Source organism: Erythrolamprus reginae, chromosome 5, assembly GCF_031021105.1.
Source record: "Erythrolamprus reginae isolate rEryReg1 chromosome 5, rEryReg1.hap1, whole genome shotgun sequence".
In the NCBI taxonomy this organism is placed as follows: domain Eukaryota; kingdom Metazoa; phylum Chordata; class Lepidosauria; order Squamata; family Dipsadidae; genus Erythrolamprus; species Erythrolamprus reginae.
Genome location: NC_091954.1, coordinates 54,340,370 through 54,357,805, shown reverse-complemented (window position 1 = coordinate 54,357,805; position 17,436 = coordinate 54,340,370). Strand labels below are relative to the sequence as shown.

At 39.3% G+C, this 17,436-nt stretch overlaps 1 protein-coding gene across 6 annotated transcripts in view; it reads right to left on the bottom strand.

Moving 5' to 3' along the window:
• The window catches only part of SHTN1 (shootin 1), a 115,921-nt gene that overhangs the window by 51,204 nt on the left and 47,281 nt on the right, over positions 1-17,436 (bottom strand). For all 6 annotated transcript variants that reach the window (XM_070752635.1, XM_070752632.1, XM_070752634.1 and 3 more), the window contains 4 exons: positions 13,828-13,925; positions 11,866-11,947; positions 8,347-8,441; positions 592-738 (listed from right to left, as the gene is read on the bottom strand). In XM_070752635.1, the coding sequence (XP_070608736.1) occupies positions 592-738; positions 8,347-8,441; positions 11,866-11,947; positions 13,828-13,925 (422 nt within the window). The remainder of the gene's footprint in view (positions 1-591; positions 739-8,346; positions 8,442-11,865; positions 11,948-13,827; positions 13,926-17,436) is intronic.

The following is a 17,436-nucleotide window of genomic DNA, read 5'->3' as shown; positions in this document are numbered from 1 at the left end:
TTTAAACTTGAATTCAGCATCGGAAGACAGGGTGATTTTAAGCATCTGATATACAGACTGAGCAAGACATTAGTCCATCAGGCATGCTCTTTATTTAGTAGAATCTGATTCGTTAGTTTTGAGATAGTGGGTTCAAATTAAATAACCTCCCTTCTGGACCAAAAAGTGGTTTTGTAAGTACCTTAAACAGCATGGTTGCATTCTGGTAAGTATATACCCTGGGATTATGTCCTGCTATGCATTAAGCATACTAGCTTTTAAAGCAAGAGGTTTACTCAGTTCATGGAAGGCCATGTTTACAGGAAGCAAACTTTACTAATTTACATATAGTATTGTGAGCAAGCTTAACTCATTTACATATTGTGAAGGCCTGATGAAGAAATACTTGAATTCCAAAGCAACATAAAATTTGATCCTTAACATTAATTATGTATCTTTGGGAAACGTTTTTTCCCCTATATCAAACACTCAGCTTTGCAGGTAACATTTTACCTGCCAAAAATGCGTTCAGCCTAATCCAACATATCAGATGGAGATGTATTGCGTTGAAACTAAAATAGGAAATGTTCAACGTGAGAGCAGGTTTCTTACCTTCTGCTGGTGTTGCAATCTTTCTTCCTCCAGTGTTTGAGTCAGTTTGGCATTTTCATCTAAAGCTTTGGAAAGCTGCTCATCAGGGGTGGAGTTTTGTTGCAGCAACTGACTTTGCCGTTTCAACTTATTTTGTTCAATAAACATCTACCAAACACAACCACACAAAATGTTGATTGGGTTATATAATAAACTGCATTTATTTTAACAGACTGCGTGGAAAAATCAGTTTCCTTTTAGAGCGACCTTGAAGTCCAGCGATATTGAGCATCAGAAGAGTGCTTCTATAATTTCACCAACTGTTTTGAAAATATCTCAAGTGACCAAATAAAATATGGAGTGGAGACAATCCCTAAAATAGCACCAGAATAGAAAATGCATTTACTTTTCTTGCATTTGTTGCATCGAGTGATCAGTAAGATATATTCTATGGAAACACTGAAATACTAGGTGAAGGAATTGAAGTTTCGAAGCAGTAGAGTTTCAATTATGCAAAGTATTTAAGAAAATTCAGAATGTGGAAGGGCCGTGGCCAGCGCCGAAGCAGCACAGAGTTCCCCACACTCTCCTGGGAAACCCCAAATTCCAGCCACCTGGAGACCTGGTACAAGTTAGCACTGGGTCAGAACTGCCTTGCAGGGGCGGGGAGAAAGAGAGGTACCATGGTGGATTGGGGGGGGTGTAATAAAACCCCCAGGGAGCCAAAAGTGACCAGCTGTCAGCTTTGGAGGCCACAAATGGAATGGGAGAACTGAAAAGGTCATGAGTCACCAGGGTGAGAAGACTGAAGCACAGAACTGGAGAGAGGGAGAAGTATAGAAGCTGAGTGTTTGGCTATTCTGGAGTATAAAAGAAGAAATTTAAAAAAGAAAGGGGACTAAAAGAGCTCTAAAATAGAGAAAGCAGCTATATAGCAACCTGAAAAATCATAGAGATATTAAAAGAATAGAATTAAAAGCCCAATTTTTGAGGAAGTTTCAGAAAAGGTTGGGTGGAATTAAAGTGAAGGGAAAATTTAAAAATCTGTAGAGAATTTTTTAAAATGCTAAATGGATTTAAAAATATAGAGAATTAAACCCTGTAAGAAAGAACAAATTCACGACATTGGGAATAGACATTGCCATCTGCTGGCTGGAAGACATACTATAAGTTTATGTTATGTTATGTTATGTAATTTATTTATTTATTTATTAGATTTGTATGCCACCCCTCTCCATAGACTCGGGGCGACTCACAACAATAACAAAGACAATATAAGAACAAATCTAATAATTTAAAAAACACTAAACCCCCCATTAATAGTTGACACTGATATTGACCTCGACTTGAAAGAGCAAGAACAGATTGATAATTATATTGGGATTGATAGTGACAAAGACACTGAGAATGGAGGACAGATTGATGATTATATTGAGATTTATAAAGATTACATTGCGACTTATGGGGGGGGAAGAGTAAAAGGAGGATGTTGGTACCAGGAAAAACAATTTAATAACAAGGGAAGAAACAGGGAGAAGAGATCAAGTGGAATTGAGAACAGATCCACACAAATAATAATTTAAAAGGGATTGTAGGTAAAAAAGAAGCTGTTGGTTCAAAAATACAAGAAAGAAAAAGAAAAAGCTAAGGAAATGGGGTTGGAGAGGAAACATTTACAAGAGTGAAGGAGGGGAAAGAATAAAAGAAAATGGATGATTCATTGATGGTGGAAAGTTATAGAAATTATTTTTGTTTCTCTTTTTTTTGGAGTTATTATATGGTATATAATGATGAATATTAATTCTGTACAAGTTTTACATAAATAATTGATATAGTTATGTAGTTAAAGATCCTTTTTTAAGTTAAAATTTTATATTAGATTGTATATGATTATTGGACTTAAAATTAAATTTTGAATTAATTGAATTAAATATTTGCAATTACAGAGAAAAAATAAGAGTAAGAAAGAATGACAGTGCGTCAATTGTCAAACCACATGATTCCATGACAAATACAAAGATGAGCCAAAGGGGCCCCCTGGGGTAGGGAGGGGTGATTAAAACTGTTAACCCCTTGTGGTCTCTTTCTCCCTGCTGCAGGATACACTTTTTTCTTGAAGAGAAGCCGTCTGTCGAGTCAGTGCAGAAGTTGGGCGGAAACTTACTGGCTCGCCACACTATCAGTACAAGGCCTGGATATTATGAGCATTCGGGAGGGGTCATTTTTATGAGGAAGCTACAAAGCATTCTTTTGAGAGGTTTAAGATCATCCTTTGTCCACCATCTGGGCAATAGCAGCAGGAGAAGTTGCCACACTGGCACAACCTGAGTGGGCAATGTGACAGGTTTGGGGGTGGGGGACAAGGGATCTGAACTTTCAATTGGGTGGGAAATTTTAGAAGCATTGGATTCGAGTTTCCCACTGTAGGTGCCAGAATGGCTCCAGCAATAATTTGAAACTTTGAGGATTTGGACTCTTCGCTGGCAGCGGAAGTCCGGAGTTGGGGTTTCCCAGCAAAGGGAGCCTCAGCGAAATTGCAGCATCACAAAAACATGGAAGTCCTCGAAACCCCACCTCCGGACTTCCGTGTTTTTGTGATGCTGAGATTTCGCTGAGGCTCCCCTCGCTGGGAAACCCCACCTCCGGACTTCTACTGCCAGCGAAGCGCCTGTTTTTGCGCTGCCGGGATTCCCCTGCAGCATTGCAAAAACACAGAAGTTCTGAGGTGGTGTTTCCCATGGAGGAGAGCCTCAGGGGAATCCCAGCAGCGCAAAAACGGGCGCTTCGCTGGCAACAGAAGTCCGGAGGCGGGGCATCTCAGTGGCGGCGGCTTCGGTTTGTAAGGTGAAAATAGTTTGGAAGAAAAGGCAAAAAAATTCTTAAACCCCGGGTTTGTATCTCGAAAAGTTTGTATGACAAGGGGTTTGTAGGACGAGGTATCACTGTACTGTGAAACTAATGTCTGCTGTGTATAAGATCTTTTTTTTTTACAGCTTCTCTGGTCTGAGAGGAATGATTACATATATAGTCCAATATAACAAAAGGGCACTATGTGGGGCCATAATGCTTTACTAAACAAATAATAATAATAATTTATAAATTGCTGAAAATTGATCCAGAAGGTGGTTAAAGAAGAGACACATTTTAAAATGTCCATTATTTATGGTCTCATGTGGTTTATTTACCAGATAAATAACAGTCACAGCAGGCCGGCTGATTCATACCATCCTTCAATATTATGTCATTAACAGAACACAAAATCAGAAACTGGTATATGTATTTATTTATTGAAAAAAAAAATCTATGCAATGCTTTGAAAAATGCTCCCAGTTACTTTCCATTCTGCTAATTCTGGATGGGAAAAGAGACAGAAGTGAGTAATAGATTTTGATTCCCCTATTATTTTACCTAACAGTTCATTGTGGTCACACCAAACATACCAATGGCTTAGATTTGGGTGAAATCCAAGAGAAAACACAGCCTGTTTTTCTGCTTTCACATTCTTAGAGGGCAAATGTAACTGAAGCAAAAATAAATTTGATCTTAAATATGGAGGGCAGGGGAGAGGGGAGGAGAGGTGACAGGAACTCTTTCAAGAACTCTTTAAAAAAATGGAGTTTGTATTCAAAGTATTTAGCCCACAAATATATGCTCATTTTCTTCAGAATTTCCTGATATCAGCAATTTATTTACTTTCTGAAGAGACAGAATCACTAGTATGTGAAAGAGAGAGAGAAGAGAGAGAACACCGCTAGTATGATTATCGGAAATAGTATAAGGGCAGACTAGATGGACCATGAGGTCTTTTTCTGCCGTCAATCTTCTATGTTTCCAATCTTGCTATGTAATGCAGATTGCTCTATCTAGGTGAGCTTTCCTGATTCTGAAAAGCTAAACAAGGGTTAGTACTAGTTAATAGTTAAATGTTGTGAGCCGGAGAGGGGCGGCATACAAGTCTAATAAATAACAATAACAACTACTACTACTACTACTACTACTACTACTACTACTACTACTACTATTATTATTATTATTATTATTATTATTATTATTATTATTATTATATGAAAGACCTTCAAAAAACTGGTTGTGTTGCCAGGAAAACTTCATGAAAGTGTCTGTGAAATTGCCAAAAAAGCATTAAGAGTTATTAACCTAATTTTGCCTAGCTCTTCTCTGGTAATATTGTACTGCTTAACTAGAGCATACAAAATATTTGCTAGATCAGTTCTCAAATACAGCTCATATGTCTGGAACCCGCACTGCATTTTGGGCATTAATATAATTGAGTGACTCCAGACTCTTCTCTTTCACAAGAAGAGTCCTTCACTCCGTTTGCAGCAGAATACGTTATGCCACTAGGTTTGAAATTTTTGGGCTTAGACAAGTTAGAACTATGCTGCATTCGGTCTGATCTAAGCATAGTACATAAAATTATCTGCTACAATGTCCTACCTGTCAATGACTACTTCAGCTTCAAGCAAACAATACACGAGCACACAATAGATACAAACTTAAGGCAAACCGCTCCAAATTCAATTGCAGAAAACTTGATTTCAGCAACAGAGTGGTCAATGCATGGAATGCACTACCTGACTGTGATTTCTTTCCCCAACCCCCAAAACTTTAACCTTAGATTGTCTACTGTTGACCTAATCCCATTCCTCAGAGGTTTGTAAGGGGAGTGCATAAGTGCACCACCGTGCCTATCGTCCCCATTTATTTGTATCCATTACATGTATTAATAAACATGTTGATATTTAGATCAGTTATACATGCTTAACAAAAATAAATAAATAAATAACAAGATTGGAGGAAGTTGAAAGAAGTTTTCTTTTATTGCTAAAATATTAGTGATCATGTACTGTGGCTAATCAATCACCAGTCACTAACAGATTTATCAGGGAGTCCCAATTTCATTATTGCTCTAAGTTTAAAACCTATGGCAAATGGCAAAAAATAAGCTGATCAGTGTTTACTAATGGCTTAATAATTAGAAAAAAATAAAGTCTCCTTTTCTTGAACCAGATGGAAAATCAAGGGCAGTTATTGGAAGTCATAAGCTAGTTATCATCAGCAACTTTACAATATAACTTATCCTATCTGAATTAGAAGAGGCTACAGGACAAGTGAAACAGATAACATATTACATCAGTTTCCCTGAAAATAGTTAAAAATATTAGATTACTTTGCTGCCGAAATCCACCTTTGCCTTTTTCTCTGATAAGTTAAATTTCCCATTATGATGGCAGTTGATAGATTCAAGTTTCTAACGATAAATATACTCATACTCTAACCTTATCAATTCCTGCATATGACAGTTGAAACTATGGAATGTTACATTAATTATGGTTATACTGTGTATCAGGTGTTTTTCATTTTTTTCTCAATATAGATTAGCCTACACATAAGAACCTTTCTGTAAGTGCAATTTTTTCAGTCCATTTAGAAAGATATTACATATTAATAGACCAGCTATTACAAAGAAACCTAAAAAGCATTAATGCATCTAAATGAAGAGTTTTTGTGGAGCTTATTATTAATACATTGCACTGATATATATGAATCAATAGCATGCAATCATCTTATGAAAGGAGCAAAATTCCTATACTAGAAGGTCATGGCTGTCTTGAATTATAAGCATTTTTCTTTACAATTACAAAAAGCAGATAACAGCATTTGACCTTTCTGCGTGCAAATGTTCACTATAGGGATTTTAAACACAGTGTCTGCCAGGTATTTACTAAGGAACCTATAATGAAGAGGGCACTGTAAGTAACCAAGTTGAAGATAGTTACTATAGTTTAAAACTAACTCTATTATTTACATCATACTTATGGAATTTTTCTTGTTACATACACAGAGAAAAATTGAATAAAATTATAAGAAAGGAAGTAAATTCTTCCTGTCTTCTCCTTTCCACTTCCAGTCTCAGATTTCATGCCTGTCATTATTTTAGGCTTAAGGAAACGCTTCCCGAAGTCAGCAACTCCATGGCCAACCACTTCGCTTCTTTCCAATATTCTTTCTTTCTTTCTTTCTTTCTTTCTTTCTCTCTTTCTCTCTCTCTCTCTCTCTCTCTCTCTCTCTCCCTCCCTCCCTCCCTCCCTCCCTCTCTTTTCCTGGCAATGGGAGAAGGAAGAAAGGGCTCTGGTCAGCTTATTTTCCTGCCGAAGCTGGAAAGACGACAGCTGGGTATGCTGGGCAGTTTCCGAATTAGCCAAGCAGCGGCCATGCCCAGAAGCAGATGGGCGAAAGCCATGCTGTTAGCCCATGTGTCTTGCTCCCTCGCCCCTCAACTGCAGAGCCACACGTGGCTACATTCAAACCTTTCCCAACTCCCGCTGGGAGGATACACAGCTCCTAACCCCCCCCCCCCCCTTCACTCTAGCTGGCCTCACTGCCAACCCTCGCTCACAGACCTCTCGTCACCCCCCTTCTTTTGATTCCAGATTTTTTGCTGCAGCTGAAAAAGAGGTCGCGATTAACTTTCAGCGCACGGGACTCATCCTAAGCCTGCTCGCTTGAAGGGACTAGGCAATGCTTTCCTCCAAGGCTTATGCATCGGGCAAGCTGAGAAGCTCTCTCACCTCACCTGTCACCTCCAAATTGAACCCCACTGCTAGACCTGTGTCCTACCTGGGACTTGTAATTCTGTTGCGTTCCTCAGCGTTGTGTCCAGGGAAGGAAGCCCATTTTATCAGCAAAAGAAAACTCCTTGTGAGTTTGAGAAGTTTGATTGAATTCATGAGAAGTTTTCCACTGGATATTTATTTTCCAAATAATTTACAGGAATAATGAAATACTGGAGGGATTCTAAATGTTCAAATCAGATGATGAATTATTCAAGTTCAATGCACTCTAGAAGCAAATGATTATGTCAACATTGCTGATTTTTTTTCTTAATGATGTAATCTATAGAATAAACCCTCTTTGAAACTGATTCCCCTTGAACACATTCCACCTGAATCCTGAGAAAACTAAATCTTTCAAAAGAATAAAATAGCCTTTCTAGGTCCTTAGAGAAACAGGAAGTACAAAAGGATGCAGCCCAGGCTCTCTATCATGACTTTAATATTATATAGATTATTAGAGTATTGTAAACTACATTGTGACACAATAAACACTGGTATTTCAATTTATGAATAAATTATTGTACATAATTAATGATCAAGTGAAGGAATATGAAACTTATTTGCCTGCATAGCAGTCTTTTTGATAATGTACACTGATTAATGATTTTAAAAAACCATCTCATGGAGAAGAACAAAAGTTAAAATATGGATAGGAGAGTCAATCTCAATGTAATACAATATATAGGACAATATATGCAATTCTGATATGAGCCCTGTCAATCTAAAAGGAAGGCTCACACATGGGCAGACAATACATTTGACATTAAAACATTGGCAATCAGCACAAGAAGCTGGATATTATACACTGGATATATTGTTAAAATATCTCCACCAAAATGTCAGAGAAATATGGACAAGGTCAAATATAGATAGAAACTCCCCAAGTAAACAATAAACACCCATTTACTGCAGAACTGAAGAGTTTTCACCTGAAGAGAACTTCGCAGCGTGATTTTTATTAACTTATTATTAAATCCATCTTTGTACTGTTACATAGCCTGTATAAAGTACCCATTTATAAAACAGAGAATTAAAGAGAAAAGAGCTGGAATTGAAAAAAAAGCATTGTTCCTTTACAGCATTTAAAAAAACCCTTGCTATGGCCCATTCTCTGATCAGAAAAAGCTATTAACTTCCATACCTCTTGAGCAAAGTTTTCTGCTCTCTTCCGTAAGTTTTTTTCCAGCTCAAAGTTGACTTGGAGTTCTTCATACTCATCTACTGCTAGTACAGACACTATGTGGAAAGAAAAGGAGAGGGAGAAGGAGGAAGAGCAGTTGCAGCAGCAGCGGTGAAACAAAACACAACCATGAAACATGCCATGAAGCAAGATTATTTAAAGTGTAGCAATATGGCTGCAAGGAAGATATTTTCTTCTTTTCTACCTCAGTGTTTGAAATGTTGTAATTAATTATATATGTAACTAGACATAGGTACTAAGGTGGAATGGGAGGTGTACTACAGGGGAATTAGCTCTGCTAAACTAAGGAGGGATAATCTTTGACTGCCAGCAAACTGCTCCCTTCAAGGTTAAAAAGCAAGACTAAAAATAATGTTGAAAAATGACTGGAGAAATAAGTTTCTTTAAGGTAAAGTGAAAAACACTTTACATTTTATGGCAAATTAGACAGAAGTTTGATGGCTTGGTCCAGTGATGTCAGAGACATCTAATAACAGATACAGTGATACCTCGTCTTATGAACACCTCTTCATATGAACTTTTCGAGATATGAACCCGATGTTTAAGATTTGTTTGCCTCTTCTTAAGAACCATTTTCACCTCATGAACCAGAGCCCAGGTGTGTGGGTTCTCTTACTGCGCTTGCACTCTCTTATTGCCGCAGGGATTCCCCTGCCTTATGACTGCTACCGCCGGGATTTCCCATTTGCTTGCCGCCCTGCCAGGATTCCCCGCCTCCTTTTGCTTGCACCTGCAGTCCAGAGGCGGGGAATGCCAGATCTGCCCCATTTCCTTGCCACTTTCCCCTCTAGCCCTCCACTTCCTCTGCTCCCCGCAGCCACCCCATCCCGCTGCCAAAATCCCCCTAGCCTACTGCTTTCTTTGCCCCATCTCGCTGTCAAAATCACCCTCCAAAAGCTTCCTACGCCGCCCCAAATCGCTCCCAAAATCACCCCTCCAAAAGCTTCCTATGCCGCCCCAATCGCTCCCAAAATCACCCCTCCAAAAGCTTCCTGCACTGCCCCAAATCACTTCCAAAGTCTTCCAAAATCACCTCTCCTTTCAAAATGCCTCATTTCTCCCTGCTGCCTTTCTTCACTCCATTTGCCTTTGTTAGGACCTTGATTTGGGGTGGCATAGTAAGTGTTTACATCGTTTCTCCTTGTTGCCTTTCTTCACTACATTTGCCTTTGTTAGGACCTCGATTTGGGTGGCATAGTAAGTGTTTGCCTCATTTCTCCTTGCTGCCTTTCTTCAATCCAACTTTTATACATTTTGACTTTATTCTATTTTATACTATCTTGCCACACAAATAATGCAATAATACAGTTCATTTTAGAAGTATACCTAAATATATAAGTATGTAGTCAAGAGTTCCTCAGATACAGTTCTATCTAAATCAATTGCATTGTTGCCAAAGATTTATAACAGGTATGGGAAAAAATAATCTTGCCATTATTCCCCAATGCTAAATTCACAACTAGAAATGATTGGAATGTCAGGAGTGGGGACAAAAACATATACACTGGTCAGCAATACAAATCCTCCTGGACCTTGGTTTCTATTGATCATAGGCTATATTATTATTAATAATATATTATTATTCATTAAGACTCTAAGCTCTTTACATTTCTGCCCTTATTGTTGGTTGCTTGTATAAATGTACACCAGCCTTCATCGGTTTGATAATATCTTGTGATTATCCAGTACAGGTAATCTTCAACTTACAGCCACCATTGGGACTGATTTTTCAGTCACTAAGAGATGCTATGGTTAGCAAGTCATCACATGACCAAATTCAATTTTACAGCTATTCTTATTGTGGTAGTTTAAAAACATATCCTGTGGTTATTAACAAAATTGCACAACATTAAACTAATTTGTTTTCCTGGTTGGCACTGTTTGTCAGAACCTGGCTAGGAAGGTCACAAGTCACAACCATGTGACTGCAGGATGCTACAACTGATCATAAATGCGAATTTGTTTCCAAAGTGCCTGAATTGTGTAATATGACCCTGGGAATGGTGTGACAGTACTAAATTCAGGGAAATGCCATAAATCACTTTTATTAAGGCTACTGTAATTTTGAACCATTCTTAAAGAAATTACTTTTTAGTCTAGCCATGTGTGCAAAATCATGTCAACTAATTAGTTTAAAGTCTGTTGTATTGCATAAATCCTGGAACTTGTGCTCCTACAGTTATAAAAAGTATGGCTAAGTGTATTGTGTGAACATACACATTATTAAATTGAGTGCTATACTGATAAGATTGATCGAGGATGGGTAGAATTGCAAAGAGAGGCAGTGCTTTTTGGATAGTGACTATTACACACCTCCAACAAAGAACAGCTTTTATCTCAAAGCATGTCCCTGCCCCAGTTTACTATACCAAGTCAGTGTTCTCTCTAATTTTTTGGGGGGGTGGGCGGAAAAGTATAATGTCTGAGCGGCAGTTCCTTTGGGACTGGGCGGCACAGAATAAATAAATAAATAAATAAACAAACAAACAAACAAACAAACAAACAAACAAAAAACCCACCCTGTTTTGCCTCAGAGAATTTCAAAATAAAATACTGTACTGTGTGTCTATAACAGTGAGCTCATAATAGGGCAACTCTATCAATATCAAAATGCCACTTAAATAGTTGAGCTAGTTTCAAAGTAGATTTTGATTTTCTTTCTCTCTTCCTTACTCCCATTCTTTTTCTTTCTCTTTTCCTTCCTCTCTTTTTTCTATCTGTTTCTCTCTCTTCCTCTCTTCCTCTCTCTCTCCTTCCCTCTCACTCTTTCCCTCTCGGCTTCTGGGCAGGTTTGGAAAACTCTGAGTTGATGATGATTTTTAAGTGAGCGATTGCTCACTGCTCTGCTTAGAGGGAACTATGTACCAAGTTAACAATTTTAAACATATGAAAGTGCATTTTTTTTCCTTTGGCATTCATAAGAAAGCAGAAAATTTAAGTGTGCAATTTTCATCTTCTAGTAAAGGTTAGCTAAATCTGATGAGAACTTGCCTGGATTTTCTGGCTGATTCTGATCAACCTGTTATACATTCTTTATAATGTAAGGATGATCAGTCAGTTTTATAGGTACAATTCTTATTACAATATCTGCAAGAATCTGACAATAATTTATTGTACTCTAATCCTTGTTTGAAACTTAAATCTACAAGTTCTTATCAACTGGATCAAAAACTGATAAGTGGTCTTCTCTTAGCTTCTAAGATCAGATAAAAGGAAATCTGTAATAAATACATCTAAATATTATTAATTATTCACAGGTACACATATTGATAGAATTTCCATTAAAAGCCTAAGATATCTCTGGCTAGTAGAATCTGTGCAGAAGATTCAGAGATCTGTCCCTGCTATGGATCTCTGTTACATCAATTATCTATCTGTCCATCTGTCTACTCATCAGTGCAGCAACATTACCTATTAAAATATTACTATTAAGAGTGCTAGAGAAACATACATACGTACTTCGATTACATTTTTCCAAAACCTTGTGATGTTTGTGAACTTCAGATGCTAGGATGGCATTTTGTTCCTTTAGTTTATTTATCTGAAAAATAGATGAGCCAAATAATGAGATTATCAGAAAAGCGTAAACACTAACAATGATGCTATGAACACTGCAAGAAGTTTTGCTTTAAATATATCAAGTTTCCAATTTAATTATCGGTTTTAAGTGAATAACAGTAACCAGGGAATGTACCAATATTCTTAGTATCAGTTTCTGTACCAAGTTGCAAACAACTGCAGGATTTCCAGCTAAAGAAGCAATCTGAAGCAACCTTTCCCTATTACTTCCTAATATCTTTGGTCAATGTTATAGCCAAATGGTATTAAAACAGCTAGAATGCTTTAAATGCTATATTAAATGGAACCTGCCTTGAGAGGTAGCAATTAAATACTTTGCAGCTCATGCAGAGAAACCCCTTGCTTATGAAGCATTAAGATTTAGCTAGCAAGACAGCTTACAAAGGGACAGGATATTATTATAGTTTAAAATTCTTACTTTAGCCTTGATTAGCATAATATCTACCATAAAAACCATCGCTTCCAATCTCAGCAACGGAATAATCTATTCACTTATATAGTGGGTCACTTTTCATGAGATGGGCGCCTAAATAAATGTGATTAATAAATAAATAACAAGCAACCAGGTAGCAACACACATGCATAGGTAGTCCTCAACTTATAAAGGTTCATTTAACAATGTTTCAAAGTTTACAATGACCTTGGAAAAAGGATTTAGAACCTGTCCTCGCACTTACAAACATCACATCACCCGTTTAGTCACATAATCACAAGCACCTGGCATCCAGCTTGCATTTAGAAACATAGAAACATAGAAACATAGAAGACTGACGGCAGAAAAAGACCTCATGGTCCATCTAGTCTGCCCTTATACTATTTCCTGTATTTCATCTTACAATGGATATATGTTTATCCCAGGCATGTTTAAATTCAGTTACTGTGGATTGACCAACCACGTCTGCTGGAAGTTTGTTCCAAGGATCTACCCCTCTTTCAGTGAAATAATATTTTCTCATGTTGCTTTTGATCTTTCTCCCAACTAACTTCAGATGGTGTCCCCTTGTTCTTGTGTTCACTTTCCTATTAAAAACACTTCCCTCCTGGACCTTATTTAACCCTTTAACATATTTAAATGTTTCGATCATGTCCCCCCTTTTCCTTCTGTCCTCCAGACTATACAGATTGAGTTCATTAAGTCTTTCCTGATACGCTTTATGCTTAAGACCTTCCACCATTCTTGTAGCCCGTCTTTGGACCCGTTCAATTTTGTCAATATCTTTTTGTAGGTGAGGTCTTCAGAACTGAACACAGTATTCCAAACGTGGTCTCACCAGCGCTCTATATAAGGGGATCACAATCTCCCTCTTCCTGCTTGTTATACCTCTAGCTATGCAGCCAATCATCCTACTTGCTTTTCCTACTGCCCGACCACACTGCTCACCCATTTTGAGACTGTCAGAAATCACTACACCTAAATCCTTCTCTTCTGAAGTTTTTGCTAACACAGAACTGCCAATGCAATACTCAGATTGAGGATTCCTTTTCCCCAAGTGCATTAAACTGCAGTTTCTATTGCTTTGACCATTTATCTAATAAAGCTAAATCATTTACCATATTACCGACCCCTCCAGGAATATCAACCCTATTTACAGCCAGTTGCAGTCTTTTGCGGTCATGTGACTATGATTTTTAAACTTCCTAGACATTTTCTGACAAAAAAAATGCCAATTAAGGAAAATGGATTAATGACCACATTAAAAATAGTCATAAAATCATATCGGGTCACATGATGACTCACTTTACAACCTCATTAGCTTACAATGGAAAAGCCCTAGTTGTGGTCATAAGTTGAAGGCTGCCTGTATGTACAGTAGTTCTCAGCCCCCTGGCTAAAATACTTACTTCTGCTATTCCTTCTACAAATGTGTCCTTCAGGTTTTCTAGCTCAATGACAGCAGTCTTCTTCTCCTCTTGAAGTGAGATAATTTGATCTCGCAGATCTTCATTTTCAAGAACAGCAGTGGCCGTTCATTTTTCATTTTAAGACAAAAAGGAACAGGGTAAATGTAGAAAAGCTGAAGAGCAAAGGCATTCACTATTTCTTGAATTATTAAGCAGGCAGAAGTTTCACATGTCAATGTTCTCACAAACAAGTAATGGTTAACTGGCCCTTTAATCTGAGTTTGAGGAGGTTCATTGTAGGGGTTTTCAACTCTGAAAGGGAAGCTTCTCAACTGAGCTATACAAGTTATCTATACAAGTTTTAGAGAAAGCTTCTTGTTTAAGTCTACAGAGAGGGGCGGCATACAAATCTAATAAATGAATGAATGAATGAATGAATGAATGAATGAATGAATGAATGAATAAATAAATAAATAAACAAATAAACAAACAAAGAAACAAAGAAAGAAACAAATAAACAAACAAACAAACAAATAAATAAAGAAACAAACAAAAAAACAAACAAACTAATAAATAAATAAATGGAAAATCATTGGCTTATTCAGCAGTTTTGCCATAAAGCTGTCATCTCATTTTCTACTTTTCCTATGTTATCATTCTAAATAATAGAGCCAGAAACCATAACAAGAAATCACTACCTAGAAAGCTTAGCATTCAAAATTAAGTAAAAGTAAACCACTTGTGTGCCATTCAGCACTACAGAATATTCAAGTTCTATATTTTAATGTAATTAAGATTTAAACACTCCCAGTTCACATAATCCTAAACAATATTCAGTTAGGATAAAAAATAAAAATCAAAGTAATTCCTTCCCCCACTCCAAACCATGCCATTCAATCGAAGGGGGGGGGGGGAAGTAATTTTAAAATGACAACTTTAAAACAACTGGACTAGTTTCAAAGTATAATCAGAATTACCAGAAACTGTTCATAAACATCAATTTTATAGCAGAAAAAGATAAAGAAAAGGAAGTGGGTGTGAGTTTTCCTAGAGTTTCTGAATAGAGGCCAATACATAGTTTAACATCTCCCCCTTGCCCATGTTGTTTTGGTGTTAGATTGATTGTATGCGTGCTTTAATATTCTGGGGTTGTTTTTAGCTTAAAATTGTAATTGGATTGGTGGGTATTGGATTTGTTATTATGTATTGTTTTTATCTTGTTGTGAGCCGCCCCGAGTTTTCAGAGAGGGGCGGCATATAAATCCAATAAATCTAAATCTTTAATTCAGTATGCGATAAACTGTATATGAGTTTGTTCATTAAATATATTGTTTAATTATCATAATCTCCATTTTATGGAAGACTGGCCTGCAAAAGCAGTATAGAATTTATTTATTTATTTATTTTATTTATTTATTTATTTTTTCCCAATACACAATGAGGGTTTTAGTGGGTATATATCTATATACACATAGTAAAATACAGTGGAACCCCGACATAAGAGCTGCTCTACTTAAGAGCAACTCGAGATAAGAGCTGGGAGGGGAGAGATATTTTTGTTCTACTTACAAGCCCAAATTCGAGATACAAGCGCCAAGGAGCTGTCTCCTGAAGCCAAACGCTAACTTCCGCGTTCGGCTTCAGGAGACAGCTGCGAAGCGGCGCGCGTGTTTTAAAAGGTTGCAGCCGGCCTGGGGGGCTCGGGGGGGTGCTTGCAGCTTTCTTTCTTGCTCTTTTTCTTTCTCTCTTTTACCTTCCCTTCCTCTATTTCTTCTTTTCTTTCTCCTTCCCACCTTCTTCCCTCCCTCCCTCCCTTCACTCATTCCTCTCTTACTCTCCCCTTTCATAAGTTTCCTTCCTTCCTTCCTCTGTTCCTGTCCCTTCCCTCTTTCCTTCCTTCCTTCCCACCCTCCGTCCATTCATTCACCCATTCCTCTCTTGATCGCTTAAAGCCAGTCCCTGGTGCAAAAAGGGTTGGGGACCTCTGTCCTACAGGATTGGGTGGCAGAGAAGTTGAACATATGTAAATTTAAAAGTTTAAGAAAGTTTACAAGTTAAGTGAAAGAAACTTCATTATTCATTTATATGTACATGTACATTTCTTCATTAAAAACATGTCTTTCTGCATAATTTAGACTAACTTTGTGAGTTTTTTTAGGGCTGGAACCAATTAAAATTATTTACATTAATTCCTATGGGGAAAAGTCGTTCGAGATAAGAGCTGCTCGACTTAAGAGCCCAGGTCCGGAACGAATTAAACTCGTATCTCGAGGTACCACTGTACATGATGAAGGTTATAGAGCAGAGGTCCCCAACCTTTTTAGCACCAGGGACCGGCTTTAAGTTAGACGAGTTTTCTACGGCCCGGTGGGGGGGGGGGCTTTGGTCATATGGGGGTGGGGTTATGGAGGGGTGGAGCTTAGTGACGCAGCCCTCCACACTTCTCCACAGGGCGGGGAGAATGAGGAGGCTCCTTTGGCAGCTGGGGGCTGCCTGGCTTTGTGATTTTGACTGGGGGGGGGACTTAGGAAGGTCCTACTTCTCCCCCCCCAGCCAAAAACTCAAAGCCTATCTGCTGGATACGGGCGATGAGCGGGACGAGCGGCGCCGAAGCCGGTGGCTGTGGCAGCTGCTGCAAGAGGCTCTCCGCTCTCGGGAGAGTTTAACAACAGAGGCTCTTTGGCTGCCCGGGGCGCGCGCGGGCGCACACACGCACACACAAAAACATAACCCCGTAGATGGGAAAAGGCTGGATTCTTTCTCCCCATCTCTTCCATTCAAGGGAGGCTTCAATAGACTCAGCCACCAAACAATAATAATAATAAAATCAGCGAGCGCCAACCATAACCCCCCTTCTTTATTTTTCAAGCTCGAGCGGTTCTTTTCTCCTCGCTCCAGAAACTTGGCGATCGCGCCCCACCGCCGCCGCCTCCTCCGTTTCCCCCAACGGCAAGCAATCTAAACGCGGGAAGGGCATTCCGGCGCTTCCCTTCAGCCTCAGAAGCCCCCTCGACGCTGGAGGGATGGTTATGAGGGGAGCGAGCGAGGAGAAGAAGACGTCCCACTCATCGCTCCTGAGGGAACGGGCGAGGGCGTCGGAGACCCAAAGCCCATCCTGTGTGGAGGGAGACGGAGCCAAGCGGGGCCACCCGGAGACCTTTTCCCGTCTTCTTCTCCTCGCTCGCTCCCCTCATAACCAGCCGCCCTGCTCGCGGGGGGATGCCCGTTCGTAGCTACCAGCCCGCCAAGTGTCGAGGGGGCTTCTGAGGCTGAAGGGAAGAGCCGGAATGCCCTTCCCGCGTTTAGATTGGGGGAAACGGAGGAGGCGGCGGTTGTTTTCTCCTCGCTCCAGAAACTAGGCGATCGCGCCCCACCGCCGCCTCCTCCGTTTCCCCCAACGGCAAGCAATCTAAACGCGGGAAGGGCATTCCGGCTCTTCCCTTCAGCCTCAGAAGCCCCCTCGACGCTTGGCGGGCTGGCGTAGCTACGAACGGGCATCCCCCCGTGAGCGGGGCTGCTGGTTATGAGGGGAGCGAGCGAGGAGAAGAAGACGGGAAAAGGTCTCCGGGTGGCCCCGCTTGGCTCCGTCTCCCTCCACGCAGGATGGGC